The sequence below is a fragment of the Pseudorasbora parva genome, chromosome 3, assembly GCF_024679245.1.
Source record: "Pseudorasbora parva isolate DD20220531a chromosome 3, ASM2467924v1, whole genome shotgun sequence".
NCBI lineage: Eukaryota > Metazoa > Chordata > Actinopteri > Cypriniformes > Gobionidae > Pseudorasbora > Pseudorasbora parva.
Genome location: NC_090174.1, coordinates 11,251,055 through 11,278,916, shown reverse-complemented (window position 1 = coordinate 11,278,916; position 27,862 = coordinate 11,251,055). Strand labels below are relative to the sequence as shown.

General features: G+C 38.1%; 1 protein-coding gene and 1 non-coding gene across 2 annotated transcripts in view; one reads left to right on the top strand and one right to left on the bottom strand.

The window, feature by feature from the left end:
- Positions 1–27,328, top strand: part of vps37d (VPS37D subunit of ESCRT-I) — a 59,170-nt gene extending 31,842 nt beyond the window's left edge. The window contains exons 3-4 of the mRNA XM_067439942.1: positions 11,765–11,847; positions 26,087–27,328. Coding sequence (XP_067296043.1) covers positions 11,765–11,847; positions 26,087–26,566 — 563 coding nt within the window. The 3' untranslated portion in view covers positions 26,567–27,328. The remainder of the gene's footprint in view (positions 1–11,764; positions 11,848–26,086) is intronic.
- On the bottom strand, positions 17,372–17,446 carry trnaa-agc (transfer RNA alanine (anticodon AGC)). The gene has a single exon. It is a non-coding gene; the product is annotated as a tRNA-Ala (tRNA).
- Positions 27,329–27,862: the final 534 nt, after the last annotated feature.

Below are 27,862 nucleotides of genomic sequence, written 5' to 3'. Positions count from 1 at the left end.
CAGGTTCTCGCGTGCAAACCCAACGGGGCACATTAGCCTTCTGAAGTTATTCCTTTCAATCCGATGACAGGAAAGCAGCCGGTGGTATTTATCTGTAAAGACCACAAAAGAACACCCACCGTTCTGTTATTCTGACAGGAAGTGAGGGAGTGTGTGTGCACACGCTTGCAGAGAAGAGAGCATTTCAATTCTTTCCTGTGTATATGCTCGCACATTTATCAAGCCTATTAGAATTAATTTTGCCAAGAATTCCATTAAACGAGGCCAATGTGAAACTAAACCACGTGGAATACATTTCACATCATCAATTATTTCAAACAGTTGTCTCTCTTATACTTGTATACCATACATCATTGTGGCAGTACACACATTTTTATATAAAGAAAAGTTGAGTTATAGAAAGTGAAAATATTCTTCAATGAATGAATGTGAGACAGCCAGCAGCATTAGCTTGCGACACACAAAAAAGTGTTGCCATTCAAGGTTGCTTTACACTGACAGAAGTCCTTGTATAAATAGCATTTTCCTTCCATGCATAGTAATGATTCCAATCCATTGACATGTGACTTGGGTTGACAAGGTAAAATTGACTGGTCCACTGAGTCTTGCATGCCAAGTCCATTTCGCTGCTCAAGACATGGAGAATCTGTTTTCTCATTTTTCATGAATCCTCAATTAATTATTCACCAGCTTTAGTTAATATCTCACGCTTAGAGGCATGCTCATGCATATTTTACTGACATAATAATAAGGATAATCACCTTGCTAGATAAAAGTAATTAGGTTTCAGTTCACTTCAAAAGGCTTTATTGGTATGACAAAAATAGATTAATTGAAACAAAAAAAGTAGATTAACTGATTCTGAGCAAGTAAAATCAGGTTCATTTACATCTGCTGAAAGATTGAAACTATTGCAATTCTTGTAAATACGCTATATGCAATAGGCTATTGATATAGAGTGTTGTTATTGTTCAATAAAACTAAAACTATTACAAATATGAAATATAAATATCAGATTAAATGCTTAAAATGAGTTAAAGTTGAAACTGAAATAAAATAAAGTTAAATAGAAATCTACTAAAAATAAAAGAATAAAAGCTAGTTAAATATTAATAAATAATCGAATATATACACCAGCAGTCATAACATTATGACCACTGACAGGTAAAATGCAAGTAAAATACTGATTATCTCTTCACCAAGGCACCTGCTAGTTGGTGGGATATATTAGGGAGCAAGTAAACATTTTGTTCTCAAAGTAGTGTGTAATGTGTTAGAAGAGACAAAATGGGTTAGCGTAAGGATTTGAGCAAGTTTAACAAGGGCCAAATTGTGATGGCTAGACTGGGTCAGAGCATCCCAAAACTGCAGCTCTTGTGGGGTGTTCCCAGTCTGCAGTGTTCAGTATCTATCAAAAGTGCTCCAAGGAAGGAACAGTGGAGAACCGGCGGCAGGGTCATGGGCGGCCAAGGCTCACTGATGCACGTGGGGAGCGAAGGCTGACCCGTGTGGTCCGATCAAACAGATGAGCTACTGTAGCTCAAACTGCTCAAGAAGTTAATGCTGGTTCTGATAAGTGTCAGAATACACAGTGCATCACAGTTTGTTACATATGGAGCTGCATAGATGCAGACTAGTCAGGGTGCCCATGCTGACCTGTCGACCGCCGAATCCGCAGAAAGAACTGGACCATGGAGCAATAGAAGAAGGCGGTCTGTTCTGATGAATCACGTTTTCTTTTAAATCACGTGGATGTTGCTCACCTGGAGAACACATGGCACCAGGATGCACTATGGGAAGAAGGCAAGTCAGCGGAGGCAGTGTGATGCTTTGGGCAATGTTCTGCTGTTCACAGCACACCTTCAGTGGCCTAGTGGACTGTTTTGGCAGCTAAAGGGGGATCAACACAATATTAGGAAGGTGGACATAATGTTATGCCTGATCAGTGTAAATGACATAATTATAAAACCCAAGTTTAAATTTAAATGAACTGAAAATAATAATAAAAGCTGATTCAAAATTTGAATAGATACTATAATAGTATAACAAAAATAACACATGAGTCTAACACATCTCATATAAGTGGACATCATTAACGTTGCAGACTACTGGAAGCATTTTATAGTTTTTTGGGAATTCTGCCTCGTGCATATATAATTGTACAGTAGATGTGTATGAATAATTTTTTATGTTAAGTTTTGTTTTCTTCACTTATAGCATTATGTATTATGTAAATTATAGCCATTAGTATTTATTGACACACGACTCAGATTGACAACGTGTATTGCATTGAAAAAACTGCCTGGTCCACTGGGTCTGGTCTGATAACACAAGACGTGGTGTATCAGATAATTAGTCTAAGCCTGCTTTCAAAAGGTTAAACCCATCCTTCAGAGGATGCATTTCAATTTAGGGGGGCATCAAGGCACGTCTGAATCCAAGGTCAGCCTCAATTCCTGTCTCCTGAAATACCTTCATCTGATTGATTTTTGAAGGCAGCATAGATGTATCCTTCACTGCCTTTGATATCCCACAGTCCTGAGCTTTCCATTCTGTGACAGTTGAGCTAAAAGAAATAAGGATAGCGCCTGAAAGTTGGGGTTGGTGGTCAGTTTGTGTGTAGATATGTTTTTGACCAATGTTTTGCACTTTTGATGTCATTACTAGTGAGAAAATACGAATGTAGTAATTAAATATTTGCTTTGTTATCACCAACTTACTCTATTTTGCTGTAGCTCATTAAACTGTTAATCTGTTAATCCTGCGGTGCCTTCGTGTGCATTCGCTCTCTACAATGTTATTGCTTGATAAGGCTGCGAGGCAACAAGTTATTGGATTTAACCTATGATTTATCCAACATTCAGCAGCTTCAGATAATATGTCCTGATCAAAGGATTATGCATGAATTTGTATCTATCTTTATAGGATAATTACCTTGCCAGCCAGATTAATAATCATAATTTAATTCAATTGAAAAGGCTTTGTTACAAACGGTCAGCAATCTTCCTTCCAATGAAGCTCAAGATGCTCTTTTTGATCATCTCAAATCATGCTGAAAACATGATTATCAGGTTTTGTTCATACAGCTCGAGTGGAACAGATAAATATTATTTTAATTATTAAAAAACTTTTGAACTTTTGTAAATTCAATGGATTTTTTTGTTAAATGCTTGAAATAAGGTCTGTGATAAAAACAAGCTCAATAAATTTTCACTCTTTATTCTACAGCATAAAATACATACAATAGGTTTTCTGAAAATATTAAACATCACAGTGAACAGGAAAACTCCATTCACTAGTCCGCTTTCACAGCCTTGTTGTGTTTATAATTTCTTTGAAACTGGACTTGCTGTCATAGCAACAGGCCCGTTATTTTAAACCGGCTCGGGAGCAGCTTATTTCATGTAAACAGGATTAGATTGCATCTTGAGGTGATACTTAAAATCTGTCCCAGCAACTGCTAAATTCCATGCTAAAAGTTAACATGGACGTGGTAACACTAAGCTTAATTATGTAGATGGTTTATAACGGTGTCTGTTACTGTCAAAAAAAAAGTGTTGTAACAGTTATTACAATGCATAGATAACGTTACGGGCTGGACGATATGGCCAAAATTTATATCACGATATATTTCTTAATTTTGGTCGATACGATATAATTTTGATATCGATATGAACTATATAAAAGCTTTAGAAAAACTACCAAGAACTGCCACAAAGGATGTCTGTACTTACAAACTTCTGAAAAATTAATTTGCCAAGTCTATGAAACCTCCTCCTATAAAACTATATAATATTTTAGAAATAAAAACGGTACAAATAAATTAATGTTCACCTTTTATTTGTATTTAGCCTTTATACGAACAAGAAATGTGAAATCACCGTCAAATAAACATACGACTCTCACTTCGCAGACGCAGTTTATTGAGCATTTTCTTTTAAGTTTAAAATTTCAGTGAAGAACGATTCATAGCGCTATATTCTCCTTTTATGCAAAACTATAGACCTTTATCTACTGATGCACAAAAAATAAAATAAAAGAAGACTCAATTCAGTGGCCTATTTGTGCTCTGTTTGAGATGAGTGCACGCTGCTTTTTGCAAGGCTTTAAACAGGAGAAAATTACACATTTTCGTGAAGCCATGTCTGACCGTCTTTCACAAGCATTGAAAGGTAATTTAAACGAGAATGAACGCATTGGTGTTAATACATGTCATTGTGTGCAAATGTGGAAAGTATTAAAACAAATGTGCCACTTGCCTCTTACATAAATAGTCTACATGGATTATTTGTAACGCTTGGCATCGTATTGTTAGACATTAGATGATGCATCTATGTCGATGTATTGTTACACCCCTAGTCGGCAGCTCTCCGGCACATTTGGCAGCACACTGAAACCTGAAGTTTAATATCAGATCTTAAGCCCCATTCGCACGGGATTAGTATTATCCGGGGACCTCTGGTGATTTGTAATAATTGCAGAGAATGAAGTGATTGCAGTACCAGTTTTGGCCACAATCTTACAAACACTTCCTTTTAATCTACTTTTAATCTACTAACTCTCACTGCTTTGTCGGACAAAACAGCAGATTCAGCGATGTGATTGGTCAGATCACCTGTCAATCAAACTTGCGTTGATAAGTGAATTGCATTTTATATCAATTTAAACCATGGTACATTTAGTTTTCATTTAAGTGTATTCTTTTAAATTGCGTTACTTCTGTAATAAGTGCTCCATTTTAAGTAACGCTTAAGTACTTCCATAATACGTTTTTTTTTTCTTTGTATGTTAAATTGTACTTATTTTTCACAAAAAGGGTTGTCCCGTGAGAAGAAACAAATTTTCCTTCCAGAGGCATTCAATATGAATGTATTTATTTTACAAATGCTAACAGAATACTAAAGTAAGACCTCAAAAGGCCAACAAAGACCTTTTGTTTGGAACAAAACAATTGTGTTCAGTCAATGAAATCAATTACCATTATGTGTTCATAAAGGGGGGAGCAGAACCTGCCTCTGGTTTATTGATCTCTGAAATTCAGCTCAGATGAGCTAATATGTTTTTCTTTTTCTGATTGGCCATTTCATTCATGCACGTAAATGATTGCAATCTCAACTGTTTTTCCCCTTTGTTTCTGTTTGGGTTCCACGTGAGCACTTCAAGCACAGGACTGTGATCTGTTATGTCACAATAAGAGTGTTGACTCCTCAGCCTCATTTGCATCAGTAGCCATTGTGACGGTGAGATCCCACAAGCCCCAGGTCATATCTCTGGCTCCAGTAGTCTTCTTGCCGTGGAGCGGACGCCCTGCAGCCCATCTGCATGGTTTCTTTCCAGTATGTAGGTCACCCACAGCTGCTCCCCAAGTGTTTGTTTGGCTGTCTGTCGCCTTCCATTACCGTTCCATTGCGTGGCTCTCCGGGGTCATGCACGTGGTTTGCCACTCCCCCATTGCTCACGCTGACATGCCTCAGCAGTCACAGGGCCAGAATGTACAGATACACACTAATGCATGTGACATAGTGGGCCTTTGATAATTAATGTTTTGAGAGCGGGACGCGTAGTGGCAAAATTAAATGCTTTGTTGTGAGTTATTGGCTAGGCGTGTGTGTGTGTGTGTGTGTGTGCGCCTGACTGATCTGAGAGAGTGTTGGCATCAATCCATAGTAGTGACAAGATGAATTAAGGATGAAGCTTATCATTTTGTCTGTGGGAGTATCTCAAATAGATTATCTAGAATAGAATGGCAATGGTATAATAATGGTTTGCCTGAATAGAAGCATGGTATTACATGGTGTTGTCATGTTTTTGGTCACTACCATGGTGGTACTTTCACACAAAAAATTGTTTATATGTAATAAAGCATGCCATTTTTTACACCACTAGCGCCACCAAAAAGAATTGCCGTCTTTTTAAGTCAATTATTGTCTCTATGACAAAAAAAATTTTTATGTACACTGCTGTTCAAATGTTTAGATCAGCAAGATTTTCTTATGTTTTTTAAAGAAGTCTCTTATGTTTGCCCAGGCTCCATTTACTTGGTTTAAAAAAAAGTTAAAAATCATAATAATATTATTATTACAGTTTAAATTAACTGTTTTATATTTTTAACTCTAATTAAACGGTTTAATATTTTTAAATGCAATGTATTCCTGTGATGGCAAACCTTTGAAACTATGTAACAATTCAATGCATCCCTACTGAATAAAAGTATTCATTTCTTAAAAATCTTTCTGACTCCAAACTTCTGAACAGTAGTGTATACAATAAATGCTATTATTTGATTTTTTATTTTAATTTTTTTGTGTAAAAAATAACTCAAATGTTAAATTAAATGGTTAATATGTATTGTCAAAAATATGTGTTTGTGCTGAGGGCAATGAAAATGCTGGCAGGAAAAGAGGATTTGATTTTAAGTTTGAATATCCACATTGTTTTATTTGTTTGTATTTTATGGTAAAAGTAAAGTAAATATAGAACACCAATATTAGCCTATGTTTTAAAGTGACTGGTTCTCCTGAAAAAAAAGGCATCTGGGGGGTAAAATGTGTGTTATTTTGGCAAGGTTGCCTGCTAAATTCACATTTCTGGGTCTATATATCATATAATTGAGATCGCTTCAACCCGCGGACATGGAAAACAACCCGTGGGAAAACCGCAGACTTGGCAACACAGTGCAGTTGAGTTCTGTTGACATTTGACAACTAACTTTATGCGTAGCTCCGTTGCTCTGATTGGTTGAAGGTCTATCCAATTGAGGTCTTTCCTGGTTCAGTTGAAACACGCTCCTTAATCACAGCCCAATGGAGCAGTTTCAGACTCATATTCTGACTAGAATTGAGGATGATGACATCAGGCTAACTTTTTCCTGCTGAAAAAAAGCATAAAAGTACATATTTTATCTTCTTTTATGTTAATTACCACCATAAATTTGGTAATATATTTTTTATTAAATGAGATGTAGTGCAATGTTTGACCGAAATGGTACAGTTATAATAACTTTTTTTTGTTGTTGTAAGTTTAAACTTTTACTTTTTCCTAAATAAAATGTGCAATTTCTTTTATAGTGTTGGAGTACCGTGTAGATGGAGAATATGATAATAATACAGTGCCATTTTAATTACCAAACTGATACCTTCATTGTACCATAGTGCCTCCACAGTAATTTTCTCAAGAGCATTTCCGTCCTGTAATAGAGGTTTGTTTGGGGAGCTGTTCTGGCTCATTGGAGCGCAAATGGTGTCATTGCTGTGACCTGTCTATGCCCTCGATGGCCACTAGCTCAGCTTTTCACATCCCCTACAGACTCAACACATCTGCACATTAGCATAATTGCCTGCTGCCATAGCAACCCCAGCACAACACTTAGAGGGTCCGAGCCCCTCTCTCTCATCAGTGGACATGAGCTAACAGAAAGTGATTGCACCCAACCTCACCCTCAGGGCTCTGCAATAACACTGTAAAGAGACCTGAGTGCAGCTTCAGTCCTGCACTTTACACAAAGACTCAAGCCGTGGAGCTTCTTCACAGCTGAACACACACACAATATGTTATCAGACACTGTTGTGGTGTTCTTTTTGTCCTGTTGGCACAGTTACCGGCCAGATCTGTTTGTGCAGAGGGACATTGTCAGCTGAAGTTTTCTATACATTAATGTTCTGTAATTGCACCAAAAGGACCACAAAAGTCAACTTTTTAAAGAGGACCTATTATGCTTTTTCATGTAGTGTTGCTGTTTGTGCATGAAAAAGGTCTGCAAAGTTTCTCCAAACCACTCCAAAGGGAGTTATTCTCTATATTAGTAAGCGGTGTTAGCCTCGTAGTCTTGAGTTTTCTTCCGGGAACATACCTGTCAGGCTTGAGTAGCGTTAGTAGTGTGTACTCATAGTTATGGTGAGGGATGTGACATTTTTTTTAAACACGTTTGAAGCGGTTGGTCCATTTGACCAATCGGAACACATTGAGCTTTTTAGAAGGAAGGGCTTCATAGACAGGAACTAAACTGAGCATTACTTACGGACTGTCAAAAGAAGTGCTGCAACAAAGTAAAATATGCAATGTTTTTGTTTTTGTTTTGTTTTGTTTTGTTTGTTTTTTAACATCTTCTTGTAGACCCAAAAAACTAAATCAAGACACTGTGAAGTGATATAATATGGTCTTATTAAAATAAAGGTTCCAAAAGGGGATTTCAGCAGCGATGCCATCGAAGAACCACTTTTGGTTCCCCAAAATAACCTTTCAGTGAACATTTTAATAATCTAAACCTTTTTCCTCTATAAAGAACCTTTTGTAGAATGAAAAAAAAATCCATGGATGTTAAAGGTTTCCTAATGGAATAATAGATGCCAATAAAGAACCTTTATTTTCAATAGTGTAGTCATATCATGTTTCAGATCTTCAATATCTTTATGTGAAGAATAGATAGAAAATTAGGTTAATCTCTGGAAATCCTCTCATGCATAGTTCTTAAATGTCAAGCGTGCTTGCATGTTCAAACGTGTAACAGTTCTTGACAGACTGTTAACTCACTGCTTGCTTGATTCATTCAGTGAGAAAGTCTTTAACTTGGTAACTGGGGGTGGGAATCAGCAGTAACTTAAGGCCCATTCACACAAAGAAAAATCAATATAATGGAAACTATATTGGATAACGTTCTGTTTACTGCGGTTATGTCATCTGTCACTGTAAATTTTCAGGCTCTTTAAAGGTGCTCTAGAATGAAAAATTGAATTAACCTTGCCATAGTGAAATAATAAGAGTTCAGTACATGGACATCTCATACTGTGAGTCTCAAACAGCATTGCCTCCTACTTCTTATGTAAATCTTGTGCATGAAAAACACCACGGAAAAATAATTGCTTCTCAACATAAACCCAACCGTGACGCAAGCGTTGGGGATCATTTATATGCACACCAACATTTGCATCTGTCCAAACATGTTCATTGTCAGGCGGAACTGGAGCCGAATCATTGGGACTGCAGGTAGACACACTTGAGGATAGCAAAAACGGCACATCATGGACACACGTTATGTTCAGGCGGTGCAGGAGACGTGAGGACTTTATGTAAACCGTCATGGTTGAGGTTTATTATAATCGGATACCACAACAATTTATTACAAAATTGTTTATTTGTTCGGCCCATTTCAAGCAAGCTTCGCTCAGCGTCTTAAACTGAAGAAAGTGGCAATTACAACTGTATTCCTGCAAGCAGTAAGTAGTGATTTATCCACTTATTGACTAGCTGTTTAAACAATTTCTGATTAAATTGAAAGTTCCTTAGAGAGACCGCATTGTCTAGATGACGCAAGATGCTAGTACAGTAACAATAGGAAACTCCAAGTACCATACAAAACTAAATAGTGTCTAATGACAAAGGTCAATATTGTTTTGTATTACAAAATACAACCGTAGATACGTTGCTTACAGATCGTTCACTCTATCCTTCTAGCAAACGTCACCTTTTCCACCATATAAGTTAAAACGACAGTCATTTGACAAGGCTATTCGTTTTGTAAAAATATAAGTTATATATTTATATTTTTGAGAACTGAAGTAGGCCTATGATGTTTTTGCATGCCTGTTCAGAGTACAGTCAGTCACTGCGTAACGTTAGCCTACATTGTGACTAACGTTATATAAACTTGCAATATCGTTGACGAAAAAAGACAAGTCTAAAATGTAGACTGAATGACACTTTAAGCAGAACATCTCAAATGGAGATTGCTGAAATGCAGCTTACTTGTTTATTGGTGGTTTCAGATCATCCGCATGAGAGAGAGAGCGCGCGCGTGCATATGGTTGCTAGATTGGACATGTTTAGGTAAAACACCGGATAGTATACAGGTTTTTTTCACAGAAAAGCTCTGTAGGGGGGGGTTTAATTACTGAAATCTGGCAACCGCACAGTCTTTCTCAGACATTCAGTCGGTCTGTGTTCTGTCAGGACGGTCAGACTTCACCGAACACGAGCCGCTTCGCTGAACAACTGAACTGCTGTGCTGTGAGCTGCTGAAATAAGCCAATCAGAGCAGAGCTCAACATTAATATTCATGACTCTTCCAAATGAGGCAAAAACAGAGCATTACATCCTAGGGACAATTTATAGGGTTGTAAATGGACTTGTAAAACTGTGTCTGGACATTTTTTGCCCTTAAATAAGCCACATGCCCTTTATGTAGATATCAGAGAACAATTTAACATATTGTTTCAAATCATTCTAGGGCACCTTTAAATTGGGTGGATTCTGATTGGCTGTCAATATTTTTTCTCATTCATAAGCTTGACTTTTTTTTTTTTATTAAAGTGATTCCAATGATATCGTTATCGTAATATGATCTATTTAATATTATGATAACTTTGAAATGATTTATGTGTAGTGTAATCTTACTAAAAACTACAGTATACTATTACTATTTACTACTGGATTATTTGAATCAATTCTTTTTAAATTGTCTTCTAAGAACATTGTTAATTCCGGTTCACACCAACACTAATATTTCTATGTGAAAATTGTATGTGAAAAAATTTCCAGGTAGGGTAGGCACTTTTTGTTATACTGGTTAAAACTCTCTTCACATCTTGATCGCAATGAATAATATAAGTGATCTAAATATTAAAAGATTTACATATATCTTCTCAGGAGGTCTTAGGTCTTATGCTTTGAAAGCTAGCTCGATATTGCTAGCCTCTCAGAATTGCCTACCCTACCTTTAAATGTGAATTTATTTTTATTTTTTTATGAAGAGCGGTTCACTTTCGATGATAACTGGCAAACTAATGAGATTAATGCCTTTGGTCACAAATAAAGCATTATGGACATTGAATAGCAGAGGAAGATTCCAGAACTGCCTCTCTTGTCAATGTACTCTTGGTATTAGAAATGAAAATTTGTGCAGCATATTCTGTCAAGATCTATAAATCGCTCGTTTGGGAGCTGTTGTGAGACACCTTTCTGAGACAGAGAATATATGCTGTATGAAGATAGAGCAGATATAATTTAGTTTAATTACAGTTATAACTTATGTTGTCATCTTGCTTTTATGACATGCTATTGCATTTGTGTGGAATGTGGAAAGACAGATGTGACAGCTTGAGCAGACTCCCAGATGTGTTCTACTACAGCAACTCTTCCTCTTATCAACATGGCCTCACTCCCTTTGTTGCATGTTCCCGGGGGTGGGGTTTATGTAAATGTTAGCGTTAGTGATGTCACTAACCTGGGAAGAAGCACGTTGTAGTCCGTACCAGTCTTTTGTTGTAGTCCTTCAAAACCGATTCCTGTCACACACACAAAAATATCTCCCTTTACACTGAACATTGTAACTTTGGGGAATTTGTTTAAGGTCAAACAGCAACATTACACAGTTGAAGTTAAAAAGTGACCCCTTTAATTAATATCATTACTGCAAAGTAAAATGTTACCCTATATAACCCTGCAGATATCGATAACGGCTCATTTCGGTGAGTGAAATGATAACTTGGTAGTATTCATTTAGTGAAACCGTTCAACCACTGAGCTGAAAACAGATGGCACAAAAGAATCATTCACTCACTCTATGTAACAGGACGTTGTCTATTTATTATATACATATTATTTTGTTGTCTTTCACATTTTTTTGTCGTGAGGCAGTTGATTCAGCAGTGGGGCTACTGGGGTGCTGCAGAGTCACAGTAATATGTATAGAAATTAGTTTTACTCCTCTGAGCCAGTGTCATGTTGAGAATTGAAACTGACTGAGATTAAATGTTTGTGGTTTTTCCAGAGGCCTTCACGGAGAAGCACGGCCCTCAGACTGCCCACAATCTGCTCCAGGAGGAGGTAGCACGTGCCGAAGAACAGTCTGAGGTGATTTTAAAGTCCTTTGCATCCTTTATATCTCCAGAAACTCTTTCTGTGTATTTTATGCTCAGTCCCTGCCCACCCTGTATCAAAATACAATTTGGACATGTTATTTTTTAGCAGTACTTTCAGGGATGTTGTTTATTCAGACACACTGTTGAATGAACATGCCCTGCCAACTGAACCAGAACAAAGCAGAATGAAAGCCTGACAAAAGTGCTGAAAGTCCTTACTCTACATGACACAATCCTTGTTTACACTGAACCAGTTGATCCAGCTCTGAATTTGAGGGTGATGTGAAGGTGAAAATCCACAGTTAAAATCCACTAACCTCTGCACTACTTACAAAGATGGATCTGTGGTCTAATCAATGATTTAAAACATTGACAGCCCATATGTCATAAATAAGAAATAAGGCAAGCACATCAGAGCTGATGTCATGTCTCCGGCACTGGGGTTTGTCCCAGAAGTAGAAAAACTAGCACTCCCAACACTTAATTAAGAACATTTCTTACACATACAGTAGGTGTGTATCTCAACCTATATAGAATTAAAAGGTGTAAAATTTTAGTGCTCTGCCATGCCGTTGCTAGGGTGATTGCTTATTAGCCCAAGTCCTATACTCAAGTCTCGATAATATTCCCTTCTTAAAAGTAAGTCTATGAGATTTTGTGTTTTGTTTTTGCCCACCAGGCAAAAATGGATTTCTGATTGCTGAAAGTAATTGTAATTAAAAAGTGTCATGATTTTAGCTGTCATTCACATCTGTAGCACAGGTGCAAGACAATTATGAAGTAATAGACTATACAAATTGTTCAATATGAATACAACAGTTGCTGTAATAGCAGCCCTTATTGTCTCAGAAGCATGAAATCCATATATTCACACAAATGAAGATATTGTTGATGAAATGCGAGAGCTCTCTGACCCCTCCATAGACAGCAATTTAAATAACAGTTAACTATGTTTTTTGTGATTATTGTTGAATAGACTCATTATTTTTGTTTGTTTTTGCGCACAAAAAGTATCCTTGTCGTTTCATAACATTAAAGGGTTAGTTCACCCAAAAATGAAATTGATGTCATTAATGACTCACCCTAATGTCGTTCCACACCCGTAAGACCTCCGTTCACTTTCAGAACGTAAGCATATGCAGTCTATACACACTTTACTGTCCATGTCCAGAAAGGGAATAAAAACATCATCAAAGTAGTCCATATGTGGCATCAGTTAGTTAATTAGAATCTCTTGAAGCATCGAAAATACATTTTGGTCCAAAAATAACAAAAAATAGCTTTAGCTTTCTGAACATGGACAGTAAAGTGTGCATAGACTGCATATGCTCTGGGACTAAAATATAAAATATCTTAAACTGTGTTCTGAAGATGAACGGGTGTGGAACGGCATAATGTCATTAATGACATTACTTTCATTTTTTTCAAAAAATGAAAATGATTTCATTAATTACTCACCCTCATGTTGTTGGACACCCATAACACCTTCGTTCATCTTCGGAACACAAATGAAGATATTTTTGTTGAAAGCTGATGGCTGAGAAAGGCTTCAGAAAGGCCTCCATTGGCATTCAGTACATTTCCACTGACCCACTCACAAGACCCATAAAAGGCACTAAAGACGGAATTACAAAGTCCATCTCACTACAGTGGCTGTACAATAATTTGACGAAGTGGCGAGAATAGTTTTTGTGCGCAAAAAAATCTAAATAATGACTTTATCTGCCAAGTTATTGCCTTCCGTGTAGGTCTCGGACGTGAACTTACACAATAGCGGCGCTCCTCCTCTTCTGGGTCATGAATCGAACGGCGGATCTGCGTCATATTCTTACACGTGTAGCGTTCACGTCAATAACTTGGTGGATAAAATTGTTGTTTTGATTTTTTTTTTGCGCACAAAAACTTTTCTCGTCACTTCGTCAAATTATTGTACAGCCACTATAGTGAGATGGACTTGGAATCGATGTGTTTAGTGCCTTTTATGGGGCTTGTGAGTGGGAATATACTAAATGCCACTGGAAGCCTATCTGAAGCCTTTCTCAGCCATCAGCCGTCAACCAAAATATCTTCATTTGTATTCCGAAGATGAACAAAGGTCTTACGGGTGTCCAACGACATGAGGGTGAGTAATTAATGAAATAATCTTCATTTTTGGGTGAACTAATCCGAACCAAACTAAGGTCGAACCAATGAAGTCACATGGACTGTTTTAATGTCTTTCCTAACTTTCTGGGCCTTGAAAGTGTTAATTAAACTGCTGCCTATGAGAGCTCTCTGATTTCATTAAAACATATCTTCATTTGTGTTCTGAAGATAAACGGTTTTAAAGGTTTGGAACGACATTAGGGTGAGTAATTAATGAATCAATGACATTTTGGGGTCAATATCATTTTAACAATATTATTGTTGTGAAATACACTTAACTAAACTGATTTCTATTTTTATATATTTTAATGTTATGTAATATTTTTATATTTCTTTAATGGCATGTCTGAATTTTCAGTCTTCAGTGCCACATGGTCCTTCAAAAATCATTTTAATATACTCATTTGTTGCTCAAGAAACATTTCAATGTTGAAAACAGTTGTGCGGCTTAATATTTTTGTAGAAACCACAATGGATTTTTTTCAGGATTCATAAATGGAAATCTTTCGTAATAATGTAAAAGTCCCATAAACTGTGAGCCTAAATATAATTCACAAAAGCAAGGTGTTTTAATAAAATGCTATTTCATAAGCAGATCTTTGAGTCACTGAGTTGTTGACTCAAAATTACTTGTTTACAAACCATTTACATGGATTTATTAAAAAGACTTGACTCAGAAGAACGATTTTTCCACAAATTGAACATCACTAATCGTTACGTGATATGTTAGCATTACAAACCATTTAACAAAGGGCTTAAAACAGCTCAGCACAACATGTGCCATTGGAAAAAATACTCTTTGATGTCTTGTCTTGTTGTTGTCTCAGCCACCCTGCCCTATCCTTTCGGCTGCGCCTGATTGATCTACTTGGGGTTATCCGTCCTCAAGCTGTAAACAAGCACTGTGTCTTCCACCTCACACAGGCCCGATCGATAGCTCTGTGACTTTGTCATTATGCCCCTGCTGTCTGATTGATGATCTCACTCCATTGTAAGTAAGCTGTATGAAGAGCCAGCCTTTAGCAGGACCCATGCCAGACAAAACATCAGTCCGACACGTGTTTTTCTGAGCTGGATTAAAGCCGTGGATTCCCACAGGACTTGCATATTCTATTAGTCTGGAAAAGGGCTGACGGCAACCGTTCATAGTCCGTTCTTATATGAAACTATAAAATTTTAATGATGCCTTGATTGAGGAATTATAAAGAGCTTATAAACAGCAGGATACCACATGAAACGCTGTTGGAAGGCTCTGCTTTATCCATTAAGACAAACAGTCCTTTAAAAAATCTTTGAATTTATAACTTTTGGATACTTGTAACTTTGTGTTCATGCAATAGTAATTTTACTTTTGATTACACTGGGAAACCCCACTGCGGCGGTAAGGCATTATTATGATTGCGCATGCTTGAGGGATTTCAACAAACCCCTGAACCCCCTAAGTAAATGTAGTGTTTGTCGTGTTTGTTCATTTAGAAAGGTGTGCTATGATGTTTTTTATTCGATTTTTGCTTGCCTAACATTTATACGAATGGGGAAAAAAATTCTACACTGTAAAAGGTATTTTGGGCCAACTACTACAGGTGCTGGTCATATAATTAGAATATCATCAAAAAGTTGATTTCACTAATTCTATTCAAAAATTGAAACTTGTATATTATATTCATTCATTACACACAGACTGATATATTTAAAATGTTTATTTCTTTTATTTTTGATGATTAAAACTAACAACTAAGGAAAATCCCAAATTCAGTATCTCAGAAAATTAGAATATTGGGAAAAGGTTCAATATTGAAGACGCCTGGTATCACACTCTAATCAGCTAAATAAATCAAAACACCTGCACAAGCCTTTAAATTGTCTCTCAGTCTAGTTCTGTAGGCTACACTATCATGGGAAAGACTGCTGTCTTGACAGTTGTCCAAAAGATGACCATTGACACCTTGCACAAGGAGGGCAAGACACAAAAGGTCATTGCAAAAGAGGCTGACTGTTCACAGAGCTCTGTGTCCAAGCACATTAATAAATTAAAAATTAAGAGGCAAAGTAAGAAAAGGATGTGGTAGAAAAAAAGTGTACAAGCAATAGGGATAACCACACCCTGGAGAGGATTGTGAAACAAAACCCATTAAAAAATGTGGGGGAGATTCACAAAGATTGGACTGCAGCTGGAGTCAGTGCTTCAAGAATCACTACGCACAGACGAATGCAAGACATGGGTTTCAGCTTTCGCATCCCTTGTGTTAAGCCACTCTTGAACAACAAACGGCGTCAAACGCGTCTCGCCTGGGCTAAAGACAAAAAGGACTGGACTGCTGTGGTCCAAAGTTATGTTCTTTGATGAAAGTAAAATTTAGCATTTCCTTTGGAAATCAGGGTCTCAGAGTTTGGAGGAAGAGAGGAGAGGAACACAATCTACATTGCTTGAGGTCCAGTGTAAAGTTTCTACAGTCAATGATGGTTTGGGGTGCCATGTCATCTGCTGGTGTTGGTCCACTGTGTTTTCTGAGGTCCAAAGTCAACGGAGACTTATACCAGGAAGTTTTAGAGCACTTCATGCTTTCTGCTGCTGACCAACTTAAGGGAGATTCAGAATTAATTTTCCAACAGAGCTTGGCACCTGCTCACAGTGCCAAAGCAACCAGTACCTGGTTTAAGGACCATGATATCCCTGTTCTAGAAAATCTATAGGGTATTGTGAAGAGTAAGATGCGATATGCCAGACCAGCAATACAGAAGATCTGAAGGCCACAATCAGAGCAACCTGGGCTCTCATACCACCTGAGCAGTGCCACAGACTGATCGACTCCATGCCACGCCGCATTTCTGGAGTAAATCAATCTGTGTGTGTGTGTGTGTGTATATATATATATATATATATATATATATATATATATATATATATATATATATATATATATATATATATATATATATATATATATATATATATATATATATATATATATATATATATATATATATACACACACAGTGAGGAAAATAAGTATTGTTTTTAACTAATATTTTCTTTGGGGCGTAAATTCAAAATTTCCTCAGAGATTTTGGTCCATATTGACATGATAGCATAACGCAGTTACTGCAAATTTGTTGGCTGCTCATCAATGAATGCAAATCATCTGTTCCATCACATCCCAAAGGTGCTCTACTGCAGGGGTATTAAAATACAATTCCAGCTCAAGCATCCAGTCGCAAAAATGTCAAAAGTGGATAAGGTCTGGACAGATTGTCATTTATTGGTGCTCTAGTATAGCATTACATTTACATTTATGCATTTGGCAGACGCTTTTATCCAAAGCGACTTACATTGCATTCAAGGTACACATTTTTACATTATTGTCATTTCTTGCTTTCCCTGGGAATCGAACCCATGACCTTGGCGTTGCTAGCACCATGCTCTACTGGTTGAGCTACAGGAAAGCCTAGCACAATATAGCACAATACAAAATAAACATACTTGTCCATACTATGATATGGGAGATGTTTTCATGAATTTTATTAAATATATTATATGAGACGACCACAAACAACTTATATATGACTGAAAATGGTACATTGTACAGGCTGTAATTGTCAGTTGGCTATTAATATTTGTGTTGCCGCATCAAAAAAATGTTAGAAATTAGTAAAACAAAAAGGTTTTAACAAATGGTTTCACTTCTTACAAAAATATGTTAAAGTCCCAGTGAACAGAAAGTTGCAACCGACTTTCCTTCAGTGTTGTGATGCATTTCCAAGTGAACCTGAATATTAATGAATTGGGCGGGGTTTTATTGTAGTCCACCTCTCTCCATCCCTCGCTCATAGCAGACTGACCGCTGGAGTGGAATTATAAGGATATTTAACCCAAGCTGTCAAACTGAAGTCATCAGAAAAGGGATGCCATTTCTTGTTCACCACATCTGACGGTAGAAGGTCTGGACTCTATCGCAGCTTTCATTGGTCAAGGACCGCCCAAAAGGACGTTTGACTGACATGTAATGCAACCAATCACAGTTTGTTTTGTTCCGCGTCATGTTAATTGGCGTGAAAATGTAAAGTTAATGTCCCTGCAATAAAAAAAGCATCTAAAAATGGAGCCGCAAAAAAGGAGCCGCAAACTTCTCGTACTTTTGAAAATTCAGCGTTTAAATGATCCTGGTAAGTGCTCATCTCAGTTGTAAACCAGGATGGCATTCTTCTTCCATGAGTGAGCTTGGCATCATGGCATTACGGCACTACACCTATAATAAGTGACAAAAGCCTGGTGTTGTATTTGGTTTTAATAATGTTCGCTGTGGAGAATGCTGACTCGCAGCAGTATGTGGAACAAACATGGTCTAAATGTGTAGTACCATTTTGTTTAAAGCAGAGAAATACACTGCATTTCGCGCTTTACCCAAAAAGCAGGTTCACAATTACCAACCTGCTCTTTCAAAGCCTCATTTAGTGATTAGGGATGTCAATTTACACAAATTCCCATGATCGATCATCGTTTAAATTACCGATCAATTCATCTTTAGCCTTTATACTGCAATATGTGTCTACTGCAGTGGATTATAGCAACAGCATGACGGGGTGTGCAAATGCTGCTCAAAACGCCATGTTCCTCACCAAATGAATGAGAAGGGTTCTTAGTCTAAATAAAGACTTGTATATCCTAGTAGGATTGTAAAATTAGTCAATGCGATTTATCATAACACTGAATACAGCAACTAAACCCAATGAATTCACAACGATTTATTCAAATGGTGTTCTCATTAAAGTTAAGTAATATGACAGTCCCAATCATAGTTATTATTAGTCGTGCTTTGCTGTTTGAGCTGCGTGCTGAATGAACACGGGAAAACTGGAGCACGTTGCTATGCCGCATTAACTCAAAGAAATGCATCCTATATGAGATGAATCAGTTATAAACAAAATAAACACAATATTACAACATTTATACAAAACAAAAGGTTGTGAATGCACATGCAAACTTATAGTCATGATAAAGGTCTAACTCCAGCTGTAAAAATGGTCCCAAATATATCTCCGGTTTGCAATAGCCTTGTGTCTGCATTAATCGTTTACATCCCTAGCAGTGATGCAACATTTGCCCATCTAAATATCTGTTTTGCTTTAAGAATGGGTTTAACAAACAAAATGGGCCTCAGCTTCTGTATGTAATGAGCATGGTAGGTTATATCTTTCTCTTCCTGGGTTTGCTCCAAAAGTTTGGACATGTTCACCTTGGAGATCAGTCTTGAAAATCTCCACTTTTCCCTGGAAAGTCTGGACTGCCGTTATCAAATAACACAGTGTTGTTCTGTCCCTGTAGATTAACGCTGAAATCATTAAGATGTGATGTAATGTCTGACAAAAATGCAGCTGTTTGCATCTTCTCCACATCTTCCAAAAACTTTTTTCACTCTTTTGCTCTGGTCGAGAAGCATTGATCTCCTCAAGAATGGCCCAAATGTACTCGAAAACCTGAGCCATCTGACATTGTTGTGAAGTAGTATAAGTCATCATAGCTGCCATTGATCTCTGTCAGTAAGTCTCTTAGCAGACGATGCTGTATGGACGAAGGTGCTATATTTTTTTCTATACTTTATATTTTGTTTCTTCATTGTCGTCATGACCTCAGCGGACTGGCACAAATAACAGATTGGTGTATAATGCATTGGTTAAATATCAGGTCAGTGTGGTTCTCTTTCAAAAGTGCAACCATTCCCCTCCCTCTTCCCATCATGGATGAAGCTCCATCTGTGGTGATGGAGACAACCAACTTCAGATCAATCCCTCTTTTTGTCAGCATTGTTTGATGGCCTCATGGATGTACTCTTCTCGTGTATGTGCTTCATAAGTTGTTAAATGCTCTTCATCATAGAATCTCAAAAATACCAAAAGCTGAGCAATATCAGTGGTATCTGTTGAAAAAATGCATGGTGCATTCTGAATGGCCTCATCAATCTCCCAGTTACATCTTCAGCCAATATTTCAGTTCTTGTAAATGCTGTGGTATCTGACAGTGGGATCAGTTTTATCTTTTCCTTCAAGCAAGGTCTGTAACTTCACTCACACAGTCTTTTACCATCTCTGCATCTGCGAGAGGTTGGGCTTGGTCGGTCGATCATGTTTGAAAGCTGTCTAAAATTATTTTATTGACTTTTTAAAATGATTTTATTGATATTGTTTTATACCATTCGGTACTTATTGGTCCTTTGGGTTCGACTGCGGTCTGCCATTTGAATAGAATTACTCTATTGGATTGTGATCTAGTGACTGGAGGCCATTTGAATATATTGAACTTACTGTCATGTTCAAGAAACCAAACCAGTTTGAGATGATTTGAGGTTTGTGACATGGCGTGTTATCCTGCTGGAAGTAGCCATCAGAAGACACTGTGGTCATGAAGGGATGGACATCCCCAGCAACAATATTCAGGTTGGCTGTGGGGTTTAAACAATCCCAAACAAAAGTTGGTACTAAGGGGTCCAAAGTGTGCTGAGAAGTATGTATGTTGGCATAAACAACATGGAGAAATGTTTATGCCATATTCTGACCCCCTACCTTCTGAATATCCCAGCAGAAATCGACTCCTCAGACTAGCCAATATTTTGGAGAGTCCGTGCAAAGGTAGCCTCAGTTTCCTGTTCTTGGCTGATAGGAGTGGCACTGGTGTTTCTTCTGCTGCTGATCAGAGTAGGCAGCCTTTATATTCTCACAGAAGCTGATGAGCGTGAACTTTAGCAGCGCAACTCGACATCAAGTACAAGGTATGCAATAGTAGTTAAACTAAACATTTCATATTTGACAGCACTTCTTTACGTAAGAAATGTTAAACAAATGACAAAAATATTCAGGCATATTAATAAAATTATCTATTTTCACCATTTTGAATTGAAAATAGGCCTGTGTAATGTGATTCATAATGTAATTAAAGGGGGGGTGAAATGCTGTTTCATACATACTGAACTTTTTACACTGTTAAAGACTTGGATTCCCATCCTAAACATAGTCAAAGTTTCAAAAACTAATGTTGGACGTTTGATGGAGTATTTCTGTGTTAAAAATACTCCTTCCGGTTTCTCACAAGTTTCGGAGAGTTTTTTAGAGTATGGGTCTACTTGACGTTAATAGATCGGAAGGTCCTTGTATGGGCCGTACGGGCTCTTCTCCCGGTAGGGTGCGCACGCGCGTCACTAGCGCGAGAGAGGAAATGCACTCTGTAAACAGTAAACTGCTCTCAGCTGCAGATCCAGTCGTTCGTGAACACTAATGTTGGTAATAGTCCGCGCCGCGCTCCACTTCATTCCTCCACTTTGACATTAAGCGACTTCAACGCTTCAGCACAGCATTCCGGGAAGGCAGCGCTGCATTTGAACCGATTTGAACGCAGAAATGCTTCAGTTGCATCGCAAAGTGGATCTCCACACTCCAAGAAGTGTGTTTTTGACGGAGCCGTCCCAGCGATAAAGGTTCGGTCCTGCTTTGGAAGCAGCCGGTAAGTAAAACTGCTTCAAATGTCTGTGCTGTGCTTATCGTCGCGTATGTAAACATCAGTAAACGACACGATCGCGTGCTTCGTCATTCAAATGCACTAAAGGACTTCATTGCTGTTCTATGTTACTTATAACGTTACACTACTCTGACGTGGAAAACCGTTTTGCTTGCTACTAAGGTTTGGTCGCATACAATAGTCCATAAACCGAATCATGTCATGTTGACAGGCCTCTAAATACAGTACATACCACAGAGACGGACGTCCTGCTGTTGCTGTTTCTATTTCAGCCTCCGAATTAGATTCTGGATCATATCTATTAGCTGAGATAGCGAAGGGTTTCTCCACGCTTGAGGACGTCACCGCTTTGCGCATATGTCATTCTTTAGCTCCGCCCACACGATACGCCTCCAGGCGCTCAGTTTTTTTCCGGAAAGACTCGGTACAGCCCATATTTCTTTTACAAATATAATAAAACGAAAGACTTTTCGGAGATATGAAGGATGCAATACTACTCTATAGGTACTCAAGTTTGACATGAGATTGACTGAAACTGAGTGTTTCACCCCCCCCCCCCCTTTAACAAACAAGAAATATTAACAAAGCAGTTTTCTTCAGATTAGGCATAGCCTAAGATTAATAATGAATATGTTAATATTGTAAATTAATATAATTCCATTTGTAGCCATCAGTAAATTAAAAAAGCTGTATGGGTAAAGTAAATTATAAACGTGCCTACATTCCTGGGTATGATTAAGGGATGTACAATATTGTCATGAAGAATAAAGCATTATTATTTGCTTTAAACAGCCAATATCCTAATGTGCTTTCTAATAAGCTACTAGTTTATAGTGCGAATTGGACCCTAAACTAAAGTGTTAAAAAAAAATTCATACCCTCACTGGAGGCTGAGCACCCCTTAAATGAAAATCATAGAATAGCCCCAGGCCCATTCTCCTCTGACTTCTGGCATCAACAAGGCATTTTTTTTCCCACAGAACTGCCTCTCAATGGATGATATTTTCTCTTTTTCTGACCATTCTTTGTAAACCCCAGAAATGTTTATGCATGAAAATTCCAGTAGATCAGCCGTTTCTGAAAATCTCAAATATTGGCACCAACAACCATAGCACATTCAAAGTCACTAAGTCACATTTCTTCCCCATTTTAATGCTCAGTTTGAACTTCTGCAGATTGTCTCAAGTGGTACTCACTTCAGTCAAATAACATTCAGCTCCTCCTCTTTGAAGCTCCGTTGGGGTGGAGGGGTGGGTAGGGTTAGGGTGTGGTTGGATATTCTAGCTCCGCCCATTAGGCACAAACTGCATTCGCCCCTCCTCTCTGGAGTTCTAGCGGGTAGGATCTACATGTACGCTCCACTTCTCGATTATCTTGACCATGTCTACATGCCTAAATGCATTGAGTTTAAACTCAAGTAAACGTATCGCAACGTCTTGGCAACTAATTTTCCTTCAGAAAATGTGCAAATCAAATGTATATTTATTATTAAAGGACGAGGACATTAGAACACTTTGTATTCATGCAATAGCTTTTGAATCGGTTTACTTTATATTTGTGGAAAAGTAGCCTTACCTGCCATTATAAAATGCCAACGTGACGGAGATGGGGTAGGACATCATATTGCAGAACCGTATTTGTTTATTTATTTATTTAAGTTGCATGTTATTGTCCCACACTAATGTGTAGTTTGCCCTGGGCAGTGTCCTAGAAGACTTTTGTTCTGTCTGCGAGGACGTTTAGGGGGTTGGGTTTGTGCAGACGAGACTCATCAATTATTCAAGCACCCATACTGAGACAGACAGAGTGCAGACCCCTGCCCCTTTCACCAGAGGCTTCAGTGGATACAAGGTCATGTTAAATTCATCCTCCGATCATTTGTGGAGACCTCATATTTGTGTGTTAAACTCTACAATGCAAAAACCAATATCAGGTGATCATAAAATGTGCTTTATGTATTAACTCTTTCCCCACCAATGTTTATTAAAAAGTTTGCCAGCGGCAGCATTTTTGATTTTCATATAAGTTTCATAGCCCACAGAATATTTTGTTGAATGAATACCTGAACATGCAGCATGCTCGAACAGAGCCTCTGCTTCAAAACAAAAACAAAAAAAATCTAGCTTTATGCATTTTTTTATCAAAACTTGTATGTGAGTGTGTTTCAAAAGAGTAAATCGAGTCAACTGCTTCCCTCAAACACTTCACAGCCCTATATCTCATCCTGGGTCGACATCTCTTTCGGTGACATTGAGCAGTTTTGATTTATATGCTGTTTAATGTTGGTGATAGTGTTATTTTACATATGCATACATATGATATCACCACATTCGCCTGCTTTCATCCGGAGATTCAGTACCCTTTCAGAAGATTTGTAACAGCGCCCAACCATATAACAGTGAAAAACGCAAAGGCTGTTTATTTAAGTGTTTAATTAGGTTTGCCACTTGTAGCGCAAAATAAATTATTATATAATTATTTTAATTTTAGAGTACAATTATAATTGACAACAGTTGTATATTTCTATCTCTATTTTTCATCATTTAAAGTATGCATTACAATAATTATTACTTTAATTATCATATGCAATTTGATTGGGTTCCTAAAAAAGAGAGGTTGGTTGTGCAACCTTATATATGAACAATTTTAAAATAAAAACAAATCAGAATAAAACACTAAATAAAAAAAAGATGAAAAACATAACCACAACCATTAACCAACATGGAAATGTGCTGTTGAATTATTGTACTATATACTATATTTAAGTAAATATTTTACATCTGAGGGGTTTAGCCCCAAAAAATTAAGAACCCCAGAGCTAGAGCATCTTAAACCTGCAAAGACCAGCAATCTACCTCAGGCTGGTTTGAAGGTCCACTATGTAACTTTTCCGTCCGCGAGAGGTCGCCTATTTAAAACAAAGGTGTGGTTTGATGACGCCAGGTTTCAGGGCACAATCTTGGGATGTGGATAGGACTCTGGCAGAAATCAAGTTCATGGATGTGATTATTAAAGGGGTACTTCAGCGCTGGGAAGATGAATCTGTATTTGAACTGGATCATTAATGTAGTAGAAATGTAAAATTATTTTTGAATTTGGTGCTTTCTAGACTGAGAAGACAGAAAATGTATTTTTGTCTCATGGGGATGAAAGACTACAATTCCCAGAATGCTTCACTGCCCTACGAGGCCACTCCCAAAGCCACCACTACTGGATCACTTTCCCATCGTGTTCATTTTCACAAAATCAGTTCAGTTAGAGAACAGACAATAGAATTAAAAACTGAACATGTCAAATATTCAATATAATGTGATTTAGCCGCTGAGAGAGTGTCACAGCACAAAGATTACAGAGTACATTCACCGTCATGAATGAGCTAAATGAGCTCTCATGATGAGAGCTGAGGTAAACGCAACCGCTCACGGCAGTCGTTCTCAGCGCGTGTTCAGTCTGGAGTGTTTTCAGTTCATGCCTTTGGAAGCTTAACTTTTAATAGGAATTAATTTGACATGTTGAAACGCTTACTTTGCTCCACACTGCTCCATTTACATGAATGCCTGAGGCTGCAGCTGCGAGCTGAGCTCTGAGTGCGATCTCCCACCGCCCATGCGTGGGTTGAAAACATGCGGAAATAGCTCCCTCTGCTGGCTGTAGTCTTTAGCCTTTGGCCAAAAATTCCTCCGATACGTCTTCCGGTGAATTTTTCCAGAAATAAAATGCATAAATCTTTTGTCTCAGGGGGATATGAGGGGGGAAAGCACAATCATTCGAATATACTCCAGGGTTTCTACTGATACAAAGCCATATGCTGATCGCTGAAGTAACCTTTTAGCGTTACTGTAGTATGAAGCAGAGCAGGACAGAGTGTTGAGGGAGCTGAGCAAGGCCACTGGAGCGACTGTTAATAAGATGAACGCAACATACGCCTCGCGAACAGCAGGACTTTTATTATGCCACAGTCGCTGGCGTCATTTCCGCTTTTCCGGTCATGAGTATGAGGTAACGCTGCTCTGTTTATAATATTAGATACATTTAAGTGTGTTGAAAATTATATTATGAAGTTGCTCTGTGCATTCGCTCAGTGGCTGCTGTGACACTTGTTTCTCTGCTAAGAGTAAAGCGCTTCTGCAGAATAAAACCGGAAACCGAGGGTAACGCAGTTATGATGCAATTGACAGGCGACTCCTTCAGACGTCCCGGCCCCTTGGTTAAAATAGCATTTTTTCTCACAATTTACAAATAGTTGGAAACATTTGGGATATTGTAAGAACTCAAGGGAACAAAATATATAACACTGGCCTGGTGGTTTTGTAATATTTTACCGAAATTTGTTTTACCTTTAAGCCATTTATTTATTTCTAGCAGTGTTTATTTAAATATTTCAGACTGCTTGCGATTATGCCAGCAAAAGTCATGTGAAGGTTCATTAGGTGTAAAAATAACTTGTTTTATGCAACTGGGTTTTGACATTTGTCTTGGAACATGATGAGTCAGAAAATCAACTGCGTCACACTTGTTATGAATCCGGCTTGACTTCCCGTCCTCTAATACCTGTTTATTTGTCATTTGACCTTCACAGGAGTTGCTGGAGAGGTTCATGGAGGGACACGTGCCCCTGGAGGAATTCCTTGATTCTTTTCAAAGCCACAGGAAGACGTACCATATCCGCCGCGCTCAAGCCGAGAAGCTCCAGGAGTTCAACAGACCTGGCAGGAAACCGAAGAAACAGGAGGAGGAGCAGAAAAAGGAGGAGGAGCACAAGGATTCCCGTCCCAACGGCATCAGCGCCCACGGCCCTCCTCGTCTCTTCCAGCTCAGATACGGGCTGACCCCGGCCATCCTGCTGCCTCTTTCCTCTTCCTCCGCTTCGGTCCTACCTCATCTGGACTCGCGCTCGTGCCAGCCGCAGGTCTCAGGGCCTGGCGTCCCTCATTCCTGCCCCGGGCAACCCGTTGGCCTGAGAGTAATAGGACAGTTACCCGGCTGGCCGGTGAGACCGGTCCGATTGCAGCAGCTGTACAGGCCCAGTCCCCATCAGTCCGAGCCTCCCTGTCGATAACGCTCAGCAACGCGAGTTTGGCGTGAAAGCGAAGTCCGCGAATTACGCAAAGACCACGTGAAGCCTTCATCGAGTCGATATATAATACTGATGCTGCCATGAAATCAAACATTCATGTACCCAAAAAGGGAGGAGAGCAGAAAGCCATAAAGTATTTGTTAATGTTGCTTGTCATTGTTGCCTGTTCGTTTTAACTTGGTTATGTTTTGTATTTGTGTGGGATTAGTCGGGACATGGCAGGAGTTTAGCTGCTGTTTGTATGAGGGGAGTGCCCTGTTTCACGAGACACTGCTTTTTGACTGGAAGGTCTTTTGGACCGCTGAGGGAATTGTGAAATGGCACCTTTTTGTAATGTTAATGGGTGTTCAATAAAGTCTAATCATGATGTTTATTTTAAACCAATATCTTGGTTGTTTCGTATTTTATTTTCTGTTTTCTTGGTGTCGGTCTTGATTTTACTACACTGTAAAAATCCATTCACAGAACGTGTTTTTGCTTTCCATTGTGTTACTTTACCATTGTTTTTCTATGTAATCATACGCTTGATGGATTTGACGGTTTTTGACCGGATTTGAAGGTGTCTGACCATTGAGCTTAAACACCTTTTAAAAAATGTGTTTCTAAACCAAAAACGTGTTCTGTGTGAATGCCTCCCTAATTCATGTTTTTGTCTTTTTTTTTTTGTCATTCTTGAAGCAACATTTACCTGTGTTTCAATAATGAAATGGTTCTATGAGTATGAATATAAATCATATAAAGATATATCAGGTTTCCCATGCTTCCTGGAAAACCTTTTTTTTAACTGGAAAGTTTGTTTAAAAAAAACATCTGGGAAAAACTTTTGCAAGATGAACACATTTGTGAATCCTTTCATTATAACTAACAAAGTGTAAATACGGGATGTGCACTGTAGCAGCTTCATTGATTATGATGGGAGTTTTCACAAGAGTGCAGCGCTCAGTGAGTTAGTGCTAAAGTGATTGACAGCTTCAGTGATTATAAAGGGAGCTCTTTGTTTTCTATCTTTATATAACCCCTGCTAAGTATACACACTGCAAAGTTTGGGGAATGACTAACATTTAAATACTATATTAATAAGCATAGCAATGGACGGTGGTCAAAATACAAAGAATTCCGATGTCAAAATACTGTAGATGTGTGCATTAAGTGTAAATGCAGACTTTTAGACCTGCCACTTGTTATATTACATGTAATGTGTTTCTTTGGTATTCATTGACGTTTATTTTTAGTAAAAAATATGGTGGCTTGCTCGACTGCCATGACAGTCACCACAAG